Source organism: Rhodnius prolixus, unplaced genomic scaffold (genome assembly GCF_049639745.1).
Source record: "Rhodnius prolixus isolate KJV_2025 unplaced genomic scaffold, Rpr scaffold_9, whole genome shotgun sequence".
NCBI lineage: Eukaryota > Metazoa > Arthropoda > Insecta > Hemiptera > Reduviidae > Rhodnius > Rhodnius prolixus.
This window is the reverse complement of record NW_027411604.1, coordinates 28,878,480-28,900,251: the sequence shown is the minus strand read 5'-3', so window position 1 is coordinate 28,900,251 and position 21,772 is coordinate 28,878,480. Positions and strand designations below refer to the sequence as shown.

The following is a 21,772-nucleotide window of genomic DNA, read 5'->3' as shown; positions in this document are numbered from 1 at the left end:
GAGGGCCCCATTTCGCAGCAAAACCATGACCCAAAAAAATTTCAACTCTTAATATCTTCTCAACTAATGGATCTGTTCTCTAGAAAACTATAGTATACTACTCAGTAAAACAGAGTGTGTAAGAGCACAATATTTCATACGAATAATCTGTTGTATACAGTGGGAGTTATAAGGGCCCAATTTCGCAACAAAACCATGACCCAAAAAAATTTCAACTCTCAATATCTTCTCAACTAATGGATCTGTTTTCAAGAACACTATAGCATACTACTCAGTAAAACAGAGTGTGAATGAGCATAAAATTTAGTACGAATAATCGGTTGTTTACTGTGGGATTTATAAGGGCCCCATTTCGCAGCGAAACCATGACCCAAAAAAATTTCAACTCTCAATATCTTCTCAACTAATGTATCTGTTCTCAAGAAAACTATAGTATACTACTCAGTAAAACATAGTGTGAATGAGCATAAAATATCGTACGAATAATCGGTTGTTTACTGCGGGAGTTATAAGGGCCCCATTTCGCAGCGAAATCATGACCCAAAAAAATTTCAACTCTCAATATCTTCCCAACTAATGGATCTATTCTCTAAAAAACTATAGTATACTAATCAGTAAAACAGAGTGTGTAAAAGCACAATATTTCATACGAATAATCTTTTGTATACTGTGGGAATTATAAGGGCCCCATTTCGAAGGAAAACCATGACCCAAAAAAATTTCAACATTCAATATCTTCTTAACTACTGGATCTGTATCATGAAAACTATAGCATACTGCTCAGTAAAACAGAGTGTGTAAGAGCACCAAATTTCATACGAATAATCGGTTGTTTACTATGGAAATTTTAAGGGCCCCATTTCGCAGCAAAACCGTTACCCAAAAAAAATTCAACTTTCAATATCTTCTCAACTAATGGATCTGTATCAAGAAAACTATAGCATACTACTCAGTAAAACAGAATGTGTAAGAGCACAAAATTTCGTACGAATAATCTGTTGTTTTCTGTGGGAATTATAAGGGCCCAATTTCGCAACAAAACCATGACCCAAAAAAATTTCAAATCTTAATATCTTCTCAACTAATGGATCTGTTCTCAAGAAAACTATAGCATACTACTCAGTAAAACAGAGTGTGCATGAGCATAAAATTTCATACGAATAATCTGTTGTATACAGTGGGAGTTATAAGGGCCCAATTTCGCAACAAAACCATGACCCAAAAAAATTTCAACTCTCAATATCTTCTCAACTAATGGATCTGTATCAAGAAGACTATAGCATACTACTCAGTAAAACTGAGTGTGTATGAGCACAATATTTCATACGAATAATCTTTTGTATACTGTGGGAATTATGAGGGCCCCATTTCGCAGCAAAACCGTGACCCAAAAAAATTTCAATTTTCAATATCTTCTCAACTAATGGATCTTTTCTCAAGAAAACTATAGTGTACAGCTCAGTATAACAGAGTGTGTAAGTGCACAAAATTTCATACGAATAATCGGTTGTTTCTGTGGGAGTAATAAGGGCCCCATTTTACAACAAAATCATGACCCAAAAAAATTTCAACTCTCAATATCTTCTCAAATAAGGGATCGGTTCTCATGAAAACTATAGCATACTACTCAGTAAAACAGAATGTGTATGAGCACAAAATTTCATACGAATAATCGGTTGTTTACTGTGGGAGTAATAGGGGCCCACTTTTGCATGAAAACCATGACCCAAAAAAATTTCAACTTTCAATATCTTCTCAACTAATGGATCTGTATCAAGAAAACTATAGCATACTACTCAGTAAAACAGAGTGTGTAAGAGCACAAAATTTCATACAAATAATCGGTTGTTTACTGTGGGAGTTATAAGGGCCCAATTTCGCAGCGAAACCATGACCCAAAAAAATTTCAACTCTCAATATCTTCCCAACTAATGGATCTGTTCTCTAAAAAACTATAGTATACTAATCAGTAAAACAGAGTGTGTAAGAGCACAATATTTCATACGAATAATCTTTTGTATACTGTGGGAATTATGAGGGCCCCATTTCGCAGCAAAACAATGACCCAAAAAAATTTCAATTTTCAATATCTTCTCAACTAATGGATCTTTTCTCAAGAAAACTATAGTGTACAGCTCATTATAACAGAGTGTGTAAGTGCACAAAATTTCATACGAATAACCGGTTGTTTACTGTTGGAATTAAAAGGGCCCCATTTCGCAGCAAAACCGTTACCCAAAAAAAATTCAACTTTCAATATCTTCTCAACTAATGGATCTGTATCTAGAAAACTATAGCATACTACTCAGTAAAACAGAATGTGTAAGAGCACAAAATTTCATACGAATAATCTGTTGTTTTCTGTGGGAATTATAAGGGCCCAATTTCGCAACAAAACCATGACCCAAAAAAATTTCAAATCTTAATATCTTCTCAACTAATGGATCTGTTCTCAAGAAAACTATAGCATACTACTCAGTAAAACAGAGTGTGCATGAGCATAAAATTTCATACGAATAATCTGTTGTATACAGTGGGAGTTATAAGGGCCCAATTTCGCAACAAAACCATGACTAAAAAAAATTTCAACTCTCAATATCTTCTCAACTAAGGGATCGGTTCTCATGAAAACTATAGCATACTACTCAGTAAAACAGAATGTGTATGAGCACAAAATTTCATACGAATAATCGGTTGTTTACTGTGGGAGTAATAGGGGCCCCCTTTTGCAGGAAAACCATGACCCAAAAAAATTTCAACTTTCAATATCTTCTCAACTAATGGATCTGTATCAAGAAAACTATAGCATACTACTCAGTAAAACAGAGTGTGTAAGAGCACAAAATTTCATACGAATAATCGGTTGTTTACTGTGAGAGTTATAAGGGCCCAATTTCACAGCGAAACCATGACCCAAAAAAATTTCTACTCTCAATATCTTCTCAACTAATGGATCTGTTCTCAAGAAAACTATAGTAAACTACTCAGTAAAACAGAGTGTGAATGAGCATAAAATTTCGTACGAATAATCGGTTGTTTACTGTGGGAGTTATAAGGGCCCCATTTCGCAGCGAAATCATGACCCAAAAAAATTTCAACTCTCAATATCTTCCCAACTAATGGATCTGTTCTCTAAAAAACTATAGTATACTAATCAGTAAAACAGAGTGTGTAAGAGCACAATATTTCATACGAATAATCTTTTGTATACTGTGGGAATTATGAGCGCCCCATTTCGCAGCAAAACAATGACCCAAAAAAATTTCAATTTTCAATATCTTCTCAACTAATGGATCTTTTCTCAAGAAAACTATAGTGTACAGCTCATTATAACAGAGTGTGTAAGTGCACAAAATTTCATACGAATAACCGGTTGTTTACTGTTGGAATTATAAGGGCCCCATTTCGCAGCAAAACCGTGATCCAAAAAAAATTCAACTTTCAATATCTTCTCAACTAATGGATCTGTATCAAGAAAACTATAGCATACTACTCAGTAAAACAGAGTGTGTAAGAGCACAAAATTTCATACGAATAATCGGTTGTTTACTGTGGGAGTTATAAGGGCCCAATTTCGCAGCGAATCCATGACCCAAAAAAATTTCTACTCTCAATATCTTCTCAACTAATGGATCTGTTCTCAAGAAAACTATAGTAAACTACTCAGTAAAACAGAGTGTGAATGAGCATAAAATTTCGTACGAATAATCGGTTGTTTACTGTGGGAGTTATAAGGGCCCCATTTCGCAGCGAAATCATGACCCAAAAAAATTTCAACTCTCAATATCTTCCCAACTAATGGATCTGTTCTCTAAAAAACTATAGTATACTAATCAGTAAAACAGAGTGTGTAAGAGCACAATATTTCATACGAATAATCTTTTGTATACTGTGGGAATTATGAGGGCCCCATTTCGCAGCAAAACAATGACCCAAAAAAATTTCAATTTTCAATATCTTCTCAACTAATGGATCTTTTCTCAAGAAAACTGTAGTGTACAGCTCATTATAACAGAGTGTGTAAGTGCACAAAATTTCATACGAATAACCGGTTGTTTACTGTTGGAATTATAAGGGCCCCATTTCGCAGCAAAACCGTGATCCAAAAAAAATTCAACTTTCAATATCTTCTCAACTAATGGATCTGTATCAAGAAAACTATAGCACACTACTCAGTAAAACAGAGTGTGTAAGAGCACAAAATTTTATACGAATAATCGGTTGTTTAATGTGGGAATTATGAGGGCCCCATTTCGCAGCAAAACCATGACCCAAAAAAATTTCAACTCTTAATATCTTCTCAACTAATGGATCTGTTCTCTAGAAAACTATAGTATACTACTCAGTAAAACAGAGTGTGTAAGAGCACAATATTTCATACGAATAATCTGTTGTATACAGTGGGAGTTATAAGGGCCCAATTTCGCAACAAAACCATGACCCAAAAAAATTTCAACTCTCAATATCTTCTCAACTAATGGATCTGTTTTCAAGAACACTATAGCATACTACTCAGTAAAACAGAGTGTGAATGAGCATAAAATTTAGTACGAATAATCGGTTGTTTACTGTGGGATTTATAAGGGCCCCATTTCGCAGCGAAACCATGACCCAAAAAAATTTCAACTCTCAATATCTTCTCAACTAATGTATCTGTTCTCAAGAAAACTATAGTATACTACTCAGTAAAACATAGTGTGAATGAGCATAAAATATCGTACGAATAATCGGTTGTTTACTGCGGGAGTTATAAGGGCCCCATTTCGCAGCGAAATCATGACCCAAAAAAATTTCAACTCTCAATATCTTCCCAACTAATGGATCTATTCTCTAAAAAACTATAGTATACTAATCAGTAAAACAGAGTGTGTAAAAGCACAATATTTCATACGAATAATCTTTTGTATACTGTGGGAATTATAAGGGCCCCATTTCGAAGGAAAACCATGACCCAAAAAAATTTCAACATTCAATATCTTCTTAACTACTGGATCTGTATCATGAAAACTATAGCATACTGCTCAGTAAAACAGAGTGTGTAAGAGCACCAAATTTCATACGAATAATCGGTTGTTTACTATGGAAATTTTAAGGGCCCCATTTCGCAGCAAAACCGTTACCCAAAAAAAATTCAACTTTCAATATCTTCTCAACTAATGGATCTGTATCAAGAAAACTATAGCATACTACTCAGTAAAACAGAATGTGTAAGAGCACAAAATTTCGTACGAATAATCTGTTGTTTTCTGTGGGAATTATAAGGGCCCAATTTCGCAACAAAACCATGACCCAAAAAAATTTCAAATCTTAATATCTTCTCAACTAATGGATCTGTTCTCAAGAAAACTATAGCATACTACTCAGTAAAACAGAGTGTGCATGAGCATAAAATTTCATACGAATAATCTGTTGTATACAGTGGGAGTTATAAGGGCCCAATTTCGCAACAAAACCATGACCCAAAAAAATTTCAACTCTCAATATCTTCTCAACTAATGGATCTGTATCAAGAAGACTATAGCATACTACTCAGTAAAACTGAGTGTGTATGAGCACAATATTTCATACGAATAATCTTTTGTATACTGTGGGAATTATGAGGGCCCCATTTCGCAGCAAAACCGTGACCCAAAAAAATTTCAATTTTCAATATCTTCTCAACTAATGGATCTTTTCTCAAGAAAACTATAGTGTACAGCTCAGTATAACAGAGTGTGTAAGTGCACAAAATTTCATACGAATAATCGGTTGTTTCTGTGGGAGTAATAAGGGCCCCATTTTACAACAAAATCATGACCCAAAAAAATTTCAACTCTCAATATCTTCTCAAATAAGGGATCGGTTCTCATGAAAACTATAGCATACTACTCAGTAAAACAGAATGTGTATGAGCACAAAATTTCATACGAATAATCGGTTGTTTACTGTGGGAGTAATAGGGGCCCCCTTTTGCATGAAAACCATGACCCAAAAAAATTTCAACTTTCAATATCTTCTCAACTAATGGATCTGTATCAAGAAAACTATAGCATACTACTCAGTAAAACAGAGTGTGTAAGAGCACAAAATTTCATACAAATAATCGGTTGTTTACTGTGGGAGTTATAAGGGCCCAATTTCGCAGCGAAACCATGACCCAAAAAAATTTCAACTCTCAATATCTTCCCAACTAATGGATCTGTTCTCTAAAAAACTATAGTATACTAATCAGTAAAACAGAGTGTGTAAGAGCACAATATTTCATACGAATAATCTTTTGTATACTGTGGGAATTATGAGGGCCCCATTTCGCAGCAAAACAATGACCCAAAAAAATTTCAATTTTCAATATCTTCTCAACTAATGGATCTTTTCTCAAGAAAACTATAGTGTACAGCTCATTATAACAGAGTGTGTAAGTGCACAAAATTTCATACGAATAACCGGTTGTTTACTGTTGGAATTAAAAGGGCCCCATTTCGCAGCAAAACCGTTACCCAAAAAAAATTCAACTTTCAATATCTTCTCAACTAATGGATCTGTATCTAGAAAACTATAGCATACTACTCAGTAAAACAGAATGTGTAAGAGCACAAAATTTCATACGAATAATCTGTTGTTTTCTGTGGGAATTATAAGGGCCCAATTTCGCAACAAAACCATGACCCAAAAAAATTTCAAATCTTAATATCTTCTCAACTAATGGATCTGTTCTCAAGAAAACTATAGCATACTACTCAGTAAAACAGAGTGTGCATGAGCATAAAATTTCATACGAATAATCTGTTGTATACAGTGGGAGTTATAAGGGCCCAATTTCGCAACAAAACCATGACTAAAAAAAATTTCAACTTTCAATATCTTCTCAACTAATGGATCTGTATCAAGAAGACTGAAAAATATTCAAAAGGAAGGGGGGTGGATAGAGAAGCAATTCAAATTAAGGCTGGAATAGTGGGGGACGCCACCAGTCTTCAAAACACTTTTTACATAGATACAATTCAATACTTTATTAATAATCCATAAACTCTGAGAACAATAAAATAGTCAGATGTACAAGGCAATATACACGTGAGGATAAACAATTTATATAATGACAAAAGGGAAAAATAATTACAATAATTAATAGTTCAATACAATATGTAACTGGGGAAATGACCTTGTACTTAACAACGTGCTTGACGCGCACTAAATACAATAAAATAATTACGCTAATTACATACGAATATATATATATATATGTTGTCCAACAGATTAACGATTTGTCCATAAAACTTGTGAACAAAAAACCAGGTTTTATATCATCAAACTTTTCACAATGTAAAAGCAAGAAAAAGGACGCTAACATGGCCGACATTACTTCACACACTGACGCTTGACCTCACGTCCTACCAGCGCCTCCCCTCTCTCCTCGTGCTCACCCAATTCCGCCAACTGACTCAGGGAAAAAACAAGTCTGGGGGGCCGCCACTCTTGGGGAACCAAACATCCTCCCCCGCAGTGGACTCGCAGAGATCCACTTACTGAGTTGGCAGGGGGCAAAGCTTCCGGACAGGCCGGCTAATCAGTCCTGAAGTTGTCTTGACCTCGGCCACCCTGGCCACGTCGTCTCGGCCATGGTGAAGCTTGACGATTCGGCCTATGGACCACTGCAGGGGAGGAAGGTTGTCGTCCATGATCATGACTATTTGTCCCACTGCCGCGGGGAAGGAAGGCGAATGCCATTTGAGCATGGCTTGCTGCTCGAGGAGGTACTCCTTGTGCCATCTTTTCCAAAACTGTCCAACAGTGAGCTGTGCCATTGCCCATTTCGATTTGAGCGCAGTGCGAGGAGTTAAGGAGCTATCGGGAGGTAGCGCAGTCATAGGTCGCATAATCAGAAAGTGACCTGGCGTCAGGACTTGCAGGTCATCTGGCGAGGACGAGACAGCGGTAAGAGGTCTGGAATTTAATATGGCTTCAATTTGACAAATGATTGTGAGGAAACACTCCATGGTGGGCTCTTGAGTGCCTAACATGACCTTCAGTAGTCTTTTGGTAGATTTAACGGCTGCTTCCCAGAGACCTCCGAAGTGTGGTGCTCGAGGGGGGATGAAATGCCACTCGATGCTTCTTTTGTTGGATTCTCTTAGAATGGCCTCCTGAGACTTGGCGTCATTTAGTAGTGCAGATACCTCCTTGAGTCTTCTTTTGGCTCCGACGAAGTTAGTGCCGTTATCCGACCAAATGTGACTCGGCACACCCCTCCTGGCAACAAAGCGGTTCAGGGCAGCTAAAAATGCCTGTGTTGTAAGGTCTGTGACTAGTTCCAGGTGTATGGCCTTGGTGGAAAAACAGACGAAAATGGCGAGGTAAGACTGGAGGACTTTGGCTGAACGCAGGGAAGCAATTTTCACGTTGAAGGGGCCCGCGTAGTCTATGCCAGTGGTGGCGAAGGGTGATGAAGCGCTGACTCTTCCTTCGGGCAGTTGACCCATGAGTGGGTTGAAGGGTGTTGGCTTGACACTGAAACACTTGTTACAGGCTCCCAATTGTCGGCGGACAACATTCTTACCATTAACAATCCAATATCGACTTCTCAAAAACGCATGAGTGGCAGTGGGGCCTACGTGGAGGTTGGATATGTGGGCATCTTGTATGACCAGGGCCGTGAGGGGGTGTTGCGAAGGCAACAAGGCAGGGTGCTTTTGATATTCGGGGACATCGGCCAGTCTGAGTCTCCCTCCGACTCGCAACACTCCATCAGTGTGCAGAAATAGGCCTAACGTTTTAACGAGGCGTAGTCTAGGCCGAGGGGACTGAGCATCCTCAATTTCTTCGGAAAGCGAGTGCTGTTGGGCTCGGACTATTAGAACTCGCAGGGCTTCGCTACGTTCCTTTACATTCAATGGACCTGACATACGATGTACTGGATTTTTAGTATTGTGGGCGAATCGCAGGCACCAGGCCACTACATTTTGCAGAGTGTACAGACTGGAAAATTTAGACTCTAATTCCTCAGGGCAGGGCATTACACTTGACACGTTAAGGGCCTGGGAGCGAATTTCTGCTCCTACGACAGGGTCAGACAAATCGGCATTTACTGGCCCAAGGGGCCATGACTCGTGGTTTGATTTCAACCAAGGGGGACCTTCCCACCATAACTGGTGACTCACTAATTCTTGAGGACGTACTCCACGTGAGGCACAGTCAGCGGGGTTTTGTGAGGAGGAGATGTGGAACCATTGCGAGGCGGGAACCTTTTCCAAGATAGCCGCTACTCTATTACCCACGAACACCTTCCAATGCGGAGGTGGTGTTGCTGTGATCCAGGCAAGGGCAATGGTAGAATCAGAAAAGGCTAGGATATTTTGGGTGGTTATCTGAGGGAACAGCAGACTGACTTTGTGAATTGTAAGGGCAAGTAGGTGGGCCGCACAGAGCTCCAGACGAGGGAGCGTGACCGGTTTCATGGGGGCCATTCTGGCTTTAGACATGACCAGGCTAATGGTAGTGTTCTCAGACTGGGACACAAGGTAGACCACTGCCGCATAGGCTCGCTCAGACGCGTCAGCGAAACCCACTAAATAGCACTTAGGATTGGGTAATGACAAAAATCTAGGTATGCGTATTTTGGACAGATCAGGCAAGGAAACAGCAAACTGAGACCATTCCTGGGCAATTGATGAGGGCAGGGGGTCATCCCAATCAAACGAGGCTTGACAAACTATTCTAAATATTGCACGGGCAAAAACTGTTATGGGAATTAGCCATCCCAAGGGGTCAAAGACTTTGGCAATCTGGCTGGCTAATTGTCTTTTAGTTTGAACATTAGGCACGGAACGGATTAGAAAGTGGAAGTAATCTTGAGCAGGGTTCCAACAAAGTCCGAGGATTTTCAATTGTGACTCCTCATCGTTTTCTAAACAGACTGAGGACATGGCTGGAAGTAGATATTCAGAGGGTATTTTATTTAATAATTGCGGTTGATTTGAGGCCCACTTTCTGAGTTCAATTTGAGCCTGACTCAATAATTGGATTAACTGATCTCTGGATTGCAATGCCACTTCTAGAGTAGGGCCTCCTCCAGAAATGTCATCCACATAGGTACGGTCGCGGAGTATCTCAGAGGCCAGGGGAAAGGAAGCCTGAGAGGTCAGAGCTAATTCTTGAAGGACGCGACATGCCAAGTAGGGGGCTGACGTGGTTCCATAGGTCACAGTGCACAAACGGTACTCCTGCACTGGTTGGCTCGTGTCAAATCGCCACAGTATGCGTAACAAATCCCTGTCTTCCGGGGGGTGTTGTATCTGTCTAAACATTTGGCGAATGTCGGCCGTAAAGACCCATTTGTCCACTCTAAATCTGGTAACCACCTTCCAGATATCGAGCTGTAAACGGGGTCCAGGGAGCAAGAGCTCATTGAGGGAGATGCCTGAAGAGGACTTCTGGGAAGCGTTAAATACTACACGAATCTTCTCCGGGGGATCGTCTGGACGGTGTACCGCATGATGGGGAATATAATAGACAATTTGGCCTGACTTGAGAGGAGGGGCCAGTTCCATATGATTCGAATCTAAGTAGTCTTGCATAAACTCCACATAGGGAGCACGGAGATGTGGGGACTTGGCATGACGGGATTCAGTTTGTAGGAGACGCCTTAAAGCAATCTTTCTGGATTCACCGAGGCAACACGGACTGGTTTTAAATGGCAGTGCTACTGAAAACCGACCATCAGGAAGTCGGAAATGTGACTTCGAGAAGCACTCTTCAGCCTTCAATTCGTCCGGGGTGAGAGGCGAAACCTCCGACACTTCCTCCAAGGCAAACATTCTTTCCATCAGGCGTGACAAGACTAGGTCAGGGGGGTGTGATATAGATTGGGGGATTTTACCCGAGCCGAGTCGGAGTACCGTGGGTTGGGCAGGAATTGCCGGCATATGAGTGACTAGAGAGGGACCAACAGGTGAATCAGAACCTTCGGAGAGAGCAACCCCGGCAGAAGTTGTGGTGGGGGGCAGCGTTTCAGGAAGGAAGGTATTACAAGTTTGCAGCGGCCGCCGCGTTCTAATCAGACGTTGAGGTTTCGGGGTTGGAAGTTGGATAGCCAAAGTTGGAGGAGTGGGCTGCTGAGTGATGACTTCCTCTTTGGGAGTAGACCTGGCTTGGGCGGAGGACACAGACAAACTAGGGGGGCCTGATTGTCCGGACTGCGCGGGGAGTTCAGGGTTATTGCAAGCAAGCTGTTCCGACTCGGACCGGTACAAGAGGGTTTCGGCCGAAGGCTTGTTTTCTGGGCTAGACTGGTTAGCAGGTGCCTTAGGAGCTGGTAGTTGACCATATTTATGCTTGAACAAAATTCTATAATAGGTCCGATATAACTTGGAGTTGGACCTGCTGTCCTTGACAGAAGCGTGAAAACAAACCCGCCTCGAGGGGAAGCTTCTCAAGGGGCCAGACATAATCCAGCCAAGAGTTGTTAGTCGGGCGTTGGGGGAACCATTTTGTGCCCGGATTATTTGACTAAGGTCGATGGCGTCAAAAACCGAGGCTGAAAATACTACGTCTATAGGACTCGGTTCGTTAAAGTTTGGGTCGGCTAACTGTTTATCCGCCAAATGCTGCCAATCCTTAACAGGGAAATAAGAGGACGGTGCATCTGGGACAGTCTTGGTGACTATGCGGAAGGGGACTTTGATTTGGGAAAATGAGGGACATTGCCTTACATTGGTAGAAACTTGACCTACGACTTGGGTGGCGATGTTGCCTCCTATCCCTCGAATCCCACCTGACATAGGGTTATAGTTCAATTTACTTTCTTTGGCGAATTTCTTGGACATCAAATTTATCTCACTGCCTGAATCCAGCAGGGCACGAGCGCGATACCACTGGCCATCTCCTCCAAGGAGGTAAACCAGGGCAGTGGGGGATACCGACAAATCGGAAGGGAAAGACTTCAAAATAGCTTTGCTTTGTGGATTAGGTCTATGACACAAGTGACAGTTTCGGCGAAAACTCGACAAAACATGGCAGGACTGGGGAATGGTATCGCGCGGGCCGAATCCCTAAAAGGTAGCTTTTGGTGAATCACTACCAAAGTAGATAGTTGGGAGTGAAGAAAGGGTGCTGCTACCAGACGAAGTCGAAGGATAAGAAACGTCATCTCGAAGGTGGGGAACTGCCCTTCTGGGAGAAGGGTCAGGAAGTTTCTTAGTCAGCTTAGGGCTTAAAGACATTAACGGGGGAATGACAACATCGGGTAAAGTCCTTTGACTTAGACTAGAAGAGGGGGGAGGAGGGTGAAGGGTGGTGTGATGAGCACCAGCGCACTCCAAACACCCAGCACTTCGAGGGCATTGAGCCACTGAGTGAGATTTGGAGAAACAGTTAACACATAAGTGGTTCTCAGTGATGAAACTCCATCTATTACTCACTGGCAGTCGCAGGTATTCGTTACAATTAGATATCAGATGCCACTCGTCACAAAAGTAACAGCGTAAGGAGTGGACTGGAGGGGAAGGAGCTCTCGATGTGGAGGGGGGTGTCCGTCGGGCAGGAATAGGAGAAGAGGATTTCTTGGGTGAAGGGGGCGGAGACTTAGCTGATTTGGGTGTGTGGGTCTTGGAGGGCTTCAAGGGCCCTAGGCTTAAAGAATGTTCTAGGAAGGGAAGGGGTTTCAGATTGTTGGGAGGAGGGGCCTTCAGGGAGACGACTAGAGGGAGCTGTCACGTCTTGGGGCGAAGAGGTGGATTTCCTTAATGTTATTTTAGGGGCGAACTTGTCTTCTTGATTTTTCAAGAATTCCAGCACTTGTGCACTTTGGGGCAGTTCATCAAAGGATCTTAAATACTTCTTCCTAAACTCCTCTTGGAGGTTAGCAGACAAGGCCGACAGAATTACATGACACAAAAGGAAATCCAACGGCTGGGGAATATCGTGTTGATCTAGTAGCATTTGCCTCCTTGAAATCCAAGCGATACATTCATCAATGGTGGGGTTCCCTTCCGGGACCTGAAGGAAGGTTTCGAACAACGCACTGGCGGTACGCAACTTGCCTTCATAGCGAGCATCCAAGGTCTCCCAGGCAGAGCTGTAACCTTCCTCTGTAGGCGTGGAATTCTGAATAATAGACAGAGGGGGGCCTTTCAAGCAGGACTTAAGAGCTTGGAGACGCCTATGAGGAGGCAGGGACAATTTATTGATCTCAAACTGGAAGGTGCGCTTGAACTCCTGGTAAGCGAGAACATCCCCTTCGAATGGGGTGATCTTTGGAATCACCAATTCCTGTAATTGTCTCCTCGCGAGTTCGACCACCGACTCGTCCGAGACCAAGACTTGAGAAACTGGGCCAGGAGGGGCAGACGCGCAAAACGAAATAGACGAATCTAGAATAGGTGCAATCCTTGACAAATGGACTAGCTCAGCTTGGGCCAAGCTTTTTGTCAAGGCTCTGGCAAGCGGACCTCGTTCCTCCGGAACCAGTGCTCGGAGCCATTCCCACACTTCCCCGTCCACAGTCTGGGACAACGCCAAAAACCCGGAGGAAAGCCGCTGGCACGTAGTTACAATTTCGGGAACATCTGTGTCCAAGGTTTTTGCATTCTGTGTCCATCGATCAAGCCTGTCAATGAGGTATCGGCACTTGATGGCTTTAAGATCTGCATCACCCCCTGACAGCATGGACATTGAGGGAGTATCCTCCATTGACGGAGTGGTTGGGCTTGCAGGGGAGGGGGGAGGAGTGTCGTTGCCGGAAGTAAATGAATTACCCATAATTAACCACGGCTGGAGGGACTTACAATACGAAAATTATACACAAGTTACAATACAATAGACAAGAATAATAACAGTACAAAAAATAGACAAAATAACTAACATAGACTAAGTAACTTGGTAGCTAATAAGCAACGTGTGCTAACTTAACTACATTTACTAATGATACAATAAAGCAGCAAACAATGTTATATAAACTAAACACAACTGAACATAACAAAAAAGGAAAGACCCGACAGTTGTCAAATCAAAACTGTCAATATTCAAACTGAAATAAAACTAAGGTATAAACAAATTATTTTAAGAAAAGACGAGATTACTTACAAGGTAAAAAGAAAAAAGAAAAAACAATTGAATAGTGTTCTGAAGACTGTTTCCCGGGTTTCGGCACCATGAAAAATATTCAAAAGGAAGGGGGGTGGATAGAGAAGCAATTCAAATTAAGGCTGGAATAGTGGGGGACGCCACCAGTCTTCAAAACACTTTTTACATAGATACAATTCAATACTTTATTAATAATCCATAAACTCTGAGAACAATAAAATAGTCAGATGTACAAGGCAATATACACGTGAGGATAAACAATTTATATAATGACAAAAGGGAAAAATAATTACAATAATTAATAGTTCAATACAATATGTAACTGGGGAAATGACCTTGTACTTAACAACGTGCTTGACGCGCACTAAATACAATAAAATAATTACGCTAATTACATACGAATATATATATATATATGTTGTCCAACAGATTAACGATTTGTCCATAAAACTTGTGAACAAAAAACCAGGTTTTATATCATCAAACTTTTCACAATGTAAAAGCAAGAAAAAGGACGCTAACATGGCCGACATTACTTCACACACTGACGCTTGACCTCACGTCCTACCAGCGCCTCCCCTCTCTCCTCGTGCTCACCCAATTCCGCCAACTGACTCAGGGAAAAAACAAGTCTGGGGGGCCGCCACTCTTGGGGAACCAAACAAAGACTATAGCATACTACTCAGTAAAACTGAGTGTGTATGAGCACAATATTTCATACGAATAATCGGTTGTTTACTGTGAGAGTTATAAGGGCCCCATTTCGCAGCGAAACCATGACCGAAAAAAATTTCTACTCTCAATATCTTCTCAACTAATGGATCTGTTCTCAAGAAAACTATAGTAAACTACTCAGTAAAACAGAGTGTGAATGAGCATAAAATTTCGTACGAATAATCGGTTGTTTACTGTGGGAGTTATAAGGGCCCCATTTCGCAGCGAAATCATGACCCAAAAAAATTTCAACTCTCAATATCTTCCCAACTAATGGATCTGTTCTCTAAAAAACTATAGTATACTAATCAGTAAAACAGAGTGTGTAAGAGCACAATATTTCATACGAATAATCTTTTGTATACTGTGGGAATTATGAGGGCCCCATTTCGCAGCAAAACAATGACCCAAAAAAATTTCAATTTTCAATATCTTCTCAACTAATGGATCTTTTCTCAAGAAAACTATAGTGTACAGCTCATTATAACAGAGTGTGTAAGTGCACAAAATTTCATACGAATAACCGGTTGTTTACTGTTGGAATTATAAGGGCCCCATTTCGCAGCAAAACCGTGATCCAAAAAAAATTCAACTTTCAATATCTTCTCAACTAATGGATCTGTATCAAGAAAACTATAGCACACTACTCAGTAAAACAGAGTGTGTAAGAGCACAAAATTTTATACGAATAATCGGTTGTTTAATGTGGGAATTATGAGGGCCCCATTTCGCAGCAAAACCATGACCCAAAAAAATTTCAACTCTTAATATCTTCTCAACTAATGGATCTGTTCTCTAGAAAACTATAGTATACTACTCAGTAAAACAGAGTGTGTAAGAGCACAATATTTCATACGAATAATCTGTTGTATACAGTGGGAGTTATAAGGGCCCAATTTCGCAACAAAACCATGACCCAAAAAAATTTCAACTCTCAATATCTTCTCAACTAATGGATCTGTTTTCAAGAACACTATAGCATACTACTCAGTAAAACAGAGTGTGAATGAGCATAAAATTTAGTACGAATAATCGGTTGTTTACTGTGGGATTTATAAGGGCCCCATTTCGCAGCGAAACCATGACCCAAAAAAATTTCAACTCTCAATATCTTCTCAACTAATGTATCTGTTCTCAAGAAAACTATAGTATACTACTCAGTAAAACATAGTGTGAATGAGCATAAAATATCGTACGAATAATCGGTTGTTTACTGCGGGAGTTATAAGGGCCCCATTTCGCAGCGAAATCATGACCCAAAAAAATTTCAACTCTCAATATCTTCCCAACTAATGGATCTATTCTCTAAAAAACTATAGTATACTAATCAGTAAAACAGAGTGTGTAAAAGCACAATATTTCATACGAATAATCTTTTGTATACTGTGGGAATTATAAGGGCCCCATTTCGAAGGAAAACCATGACCCAAAAAAATTTCAACATTCAATATCTTCTTAACTACTGGATCTGTATCATGAAAACTATAGCATACTGCTCAGTAAAACAGAGTGTGTAAGAGCACCAAATTTCATACGAATAATCGGTTGTTTACTATGGAAATTTTAAGGGCCCCATTTCGCAGCAAAACCGTTACCGAAAAAAAATTCAACTTTCAATATCTTCTCAACTAATGGATCTGTATCAAGAAAACTATAGCATACTACTCAGTAAAACAGAATGTGTAAGAGCACAAAATTTCGTACGAATAATCTGTTGTTTTCTGTGGGAATTATAAGGGCCCAATTTCGCAACAAAACCATGACCCAAAAAAATTTCAAATCTTAATATCTTCTCAACTAATGGATCTGTTCTCAAGAAAACTATAGCATACTACTCAGTAAAACAGAGTGTGCATGAGCATAAAATTTCATACGAATAATCTGTTGTATACAGTGGGAGTTATAAGGGCCCAATTTCGCAACAAAACCATGACCCAAAAAAATTTCAACTCTCAATATCTTCTCAACTAATGGATCTGTATCAAGAAGACTATAGCATACTACTCAGTAAAACTGAGTGTGTATGAGCACAATATTTCATACGAATAATCTTTTGTATACTGTGGGAATTATGAGGGCCCCATTTCGCAGCAAAACCGTGACCAAAAAAAATTTCAATTTTCAATATCTTCTCAACTAATGGATCTTTTCTCAAGAAAACTATAGTGTACAGCTCAGTATAACAGAGTGTGTAAGTGCACAAAATTTCATACGAATAATCGGTTGTTTCTGTGGGAGTAATAAGGGCCCCATTTTGCAACAAAATCATGACCCAAAAAAATTTCAACTCTCAATATCTTCTCAACTAAGGGATCGGTTCTCATGAAAACTATAGCATACTACTCAGTAAAACAGAATGTGTATGAGCACAAAATTTCATACGAATAATCGGTTGTTTACTGTGGGAGTAATAGGGGCCCCCTTTTGCATGAAAACCATGACCCAAAAAAATTTCAACTTTCAATATCTTCTCAACTAATGGATCTGTATCAAGAAAACTATAGCATACTACTCAGTAAAACAGAGTGTGTAAGAGCACAAAATTTCATACAAATAATCGGTTGTTTACTGTGGGAGTTATAAGGGCCCCATTTCGCAGCAAAACCGTGATCCAAAAAAAATTCAACTTTCAATATCTTCTCAACTAATGGATCTGTATCAAGAAAACTATAGCACACTACTCAGTAAAACAGAGTGTGTAAGAGCACAAAATTTTATACGAATAATCGGTTGTTTAATGTGGGAATTATGAGGGCCCCATTTCGCAGCAAAACCATGACCCAAAAAAATTTCAACTCTTAATATCTTCTCAACTAATGGATCTGTTCTCTAGAAAACTATAGTATACTACTCAGTAAAACAGAGTGTGTAAGAGCACAATATTTCATACGAATAATCTGTTGTATACAGTGGGAGTTATAAGGGCCCAATTTCGCAACAAAACCATGACCCAAAAAAATTTCAACTCTCAATATCTTCTCAACTAATGGATCTGTTTTCAAGAACACTATAGCATACTACTCAGTAAAACAGAGTGTGAATGAGCATAAAATTTAGTACGAATAATCGGTTGTTTACTGTGGGATTTATAAGGGCCCCATTTCGCAGCGAAACCATGACCCAAAAAAATTTCAACTCTCAATATCTTCTCAACTAATGTATCTGTTCTCAAGAAAACTATAGTATACTACTCAGTAAAACATAGTGTGAATGAGCATAAAATATCGTACGAATAATCGGTTGTTTACTGCGGGAGTTATAAGGGCCCCATTTCGCAGCGAAATCATGACCCAAAAAAATTTCAACTCTCAATATCTTCCCAACTAATGGATCTATTCTCTAAAAAACTATAGTATACTAATCAGTAAAACAGAGTGTGTAAAAGCACAATATTTCATACGAATAATCTTTTGTATACTGTGGGAATTATAAGGGCCCCATTTCGAAGGAAAACCATGACCCAAAAAAATTTCAACATTCAATATCTTCTTAACTACTGGATCTGTATCATGAAAACTATAGCATACTGCTCAGTAAAACAGAGTGTGTAAGAGCACCAAATTTCATACGAATAATCGGTTGTTTACTATGGAAATTTTAAGGGCCCCATTTCGCAGCAAAACCGTTACCCAAAAAAAATTCAACTTTCAATATCTTCTCAACTAATGGATCTGTATCAAGAAAACTATAGCATACTACTCAGTAAAACAGAATGTGTAAGAGCACAAAATTTCGTACGAATAATCTGTTGTTTTCTGTGGGAATTATAAGGGCCCAATTTCGCAACAAAACCATGACCCAAAAAAATTTCAAATCTTAATATCTTCTCAACTAATGGATCTGTTCTCAAGAAAACTATAGCATACTACTCAGTAAAACAGAGTGTGCATGAGCATAAAATTTCATACGAATAATCTGTTGTATACAGTGGGAGTTATAAGGGCCCAATTTCGCAACAAAACCATGACCCAAAAAAATTTCAACTCTCAATATCTTCTCAACTAATGGATCTGTATCAAGAAGACTATAGCATACTACTCAGTAAAACTGAGTGTGTATGAGCACAATATTTCATACGAATAATCTTTTGTATACTGTGGGAATTATGAGGGCCCCATTTCGCAGCAAAACCGTGACCCAAAAAAATTTCAATTTTCAATATCTTCTCAACTAATGGATCTTTTCTCAAGAAAACTATAGTGTACAGCTCAGTATAACAGAGTGTGTAAGTGCACAAAATTTCATACGAATAATCGGTTGTTTCTGTGGGAGTAATAAGGGCCCCATTTTGCAACAAAATCATGACCCAAAAAAATTTCAACTCTCAATATCTTCTCAACTAAGGGATCGGTTCTCATGAAAACTATAGCATACTACTCAGTAAAACAGAATGTGTATGAGCACAAAATTTCATACGAATAATCGGTTGTTTACTGTGGGAGTAATAGGGGCCCCCTTTTGCATGAAAACCATGACCCAAAAAAATTTCAACTTTCAATATCTTCTCAACTAATGGATCTGTATCAAGAAAACTATAGCATACTACTCAGTAAAACAGAGTGTGTAAGAGCACAAAATTTCATACAAATAATCGGTTGTTTACTGTGGGAGTTATAAGGGCCCCATTTCGCAGCAAAACCGTGATCCAAAAAAAATTCAACTTTCAATATCTTCTCAACTAATGGATCTGTATCAAGAAAACTATAGCACACTACTCAGTAAAACAGAGTGTGTAAGAGCACAAAATTTTATACGAATAATCGGTTGTTTAATGTGGGAATTATGAGGGCCCCATTTCGCAGCAAAACCATGACCCAAAAAAATTTCAACTCTTAATATCTTCTCAACTAATGGATCTGTTCTCAAGAAAACTATAGCATACTACTCAGTAAAACAGAGTGTGCATGAGCATAAAATTTCATACGAATAATCTGTTGTATACAGTGGGAGTTATAAGGGCCCAATTTCGCAACAAAACCATGACTAAAAAAAATTTCAACTTTCAATATCTTCTCAACTAATGGATCTGTATCAAGAAGACTATAGCATACTACTCAGTAAAACTGAGTGTGTATGAGCACAATATTTCATACGAATAATCGGTTGTTTACTGTGAGAGTTATAAGGGCCCCATTTTGCAGCGAAACCATGACACAAAAAAATTTCAACTCTTAATATCTTCTCAACTAATGGATCTGTTCTCAAGAAAACTATAGTATACTACTCAGTAAAGCAGAGTGTGAATGAGCATAAAATTTCGTACGAATAATCGGTTTTTTACTGTGGGAGTTATAAGGGCCCCATTTCGCAGCGAAATCATGACCCAAAAAAATTTCAACTCTCAATATTTTCCCAACTAATGGATCTGATCTCTAAAAAACTATAGTATACTAATCAGTAAAACAGAGTGTGTAAGAGCACAATATTTCATACGAATAATCTTTTGTATACTGTGGGAATTATGAGGGCCCCATTTCGCAGCAAAACCGTGACCCAAAAAAATTTCAATTTTCAATATCTTCTCAACTAATGGATCTTTTCTCAAGAAAACTATAGTGTACAGCTCAGTATAACAGAGTGTGTAAGTGCACAAAATTTCATACGAATAATCGGTTGTTTCTGTGGGAGTAATAAGGGCCCCATTTTGCAGCAAAATCATGACCCAAAAAAATTTCAACTCTCAATATCTTCTCAACTAAGGGATCGGTTCTCATGAAAACTATAGCATACTACTCAGTAAAACAGAATGTGTATGAGCACAAAATTTCATACGAATAATCGGTTGTTTACTGTGGGAGTAATAGGGGCCCCCTTTTGCAGGAAAACCATGACCCAAAAAAATTTCAACTTTCAATATCTTCTCAACTAATGGATCTGTATCAAGAAAACTATAGCATACTACTCAGTAAAACAGAGTGTGTAAGAGCACAAAATTTCATACGAATAATCGGTTGTTTACTGTGGGAGTTATAAGGGCCCAATTTCGCAGCGAAACCATGACCCAAAAAAATTTCTACTCTCAATATCTTCTCAACTAATGGATCTGTTCTCAAGAAAACTATAGTATACTACTCAGTAAAACAGAGTGTGAATGAGCATAAAATTTCGTACGAATAATCGGTTGTTTACTGTGGGAGTTATAAGGGCCCCATTTCGCAGCGAAATCATGACCCAAAAAAATTTCAACTCTCAATATCTTCCCAACTAATGGATCTGTTCTCTAAAAAACTATAGTATACTAATCAGTAAAACAGAGTGTGTAAGAGCACAATATTTCATACGAATAATCTTTTGTATACTGTGGGAATTATGAGGGCCCCATTTCGCAGCAAAACAATGACCCAAAAAAATTTCAATTTTCAATATCTTCTCAACTAATGGATCTTTTCTCAAGAAAACTATAGTGTACAGCTCATTATAACAGAGTGTGTAAGTGCACAAAATTTCATACGAATAACCGGTTGTATACTGTTGGAATTATAAGGGCCCCATTTCGCAGCAAAACCGTGATCCAAAAAAAATTCAACTTTCAATATCTTCTCAACTAATGGATCTGTATCAAGAAAACTATAGCACACTACTCAGTAAAACAGAGTGTGTAAGAGCACAAAATTTTATACGAATAATCGGTTGTTTAATGTGGGAATTATGAGGGCCCCATTTCGCAGCAAAACCATGACCCAAAAAAATTTCAACTCTTAATATCTTCTCAACTAATGGATCTGTTCTCTAGAAAACTATAGTATACTACTCAGTAAAACAGAGTGTGTAAGAGCACAATATTTCATACGAATAATCTGTTGTATACAGTGGGAGTTATAAGGGCCCAATTTCGCAACAAAACCATGACCCAAAAAAATTTCAACTCTCAATATCTTCTCAACTAATGGATCTGTTTTCAAGAACACTATAGCATACTACTCAGTAAAACAGAATGTGTATGAGCATTAAATTTCATACGAATAATCGGTTGTTTCTGTGGGAGCAATAAGGGCCCCATTTC

At 39.2% G+C, this 21,772-nt stretch overlaps 1 protein-coding gene across 1 annotated transcript; it reads right to left on the bottom strand.

Moving 5' to 3' along the window:
• Positions 1 to 7,499: 7,499 nt before the first annotated feature.
• Positions 7,500 to 11,420, bottom strand: LOC141454473 (uncharacterized). Its single transcript, XM_074128718.1, has one exon. It carries the CDS (start codon positions 11,418 to 11,420, stop codon positions 7,500 to 7,502), a length of 3,921 nt encoding a protein of 1,306 aa, XP_073984819.1.
• Positions 11,421 to 21,772: the final 10,352 nt, after the last annotated feature.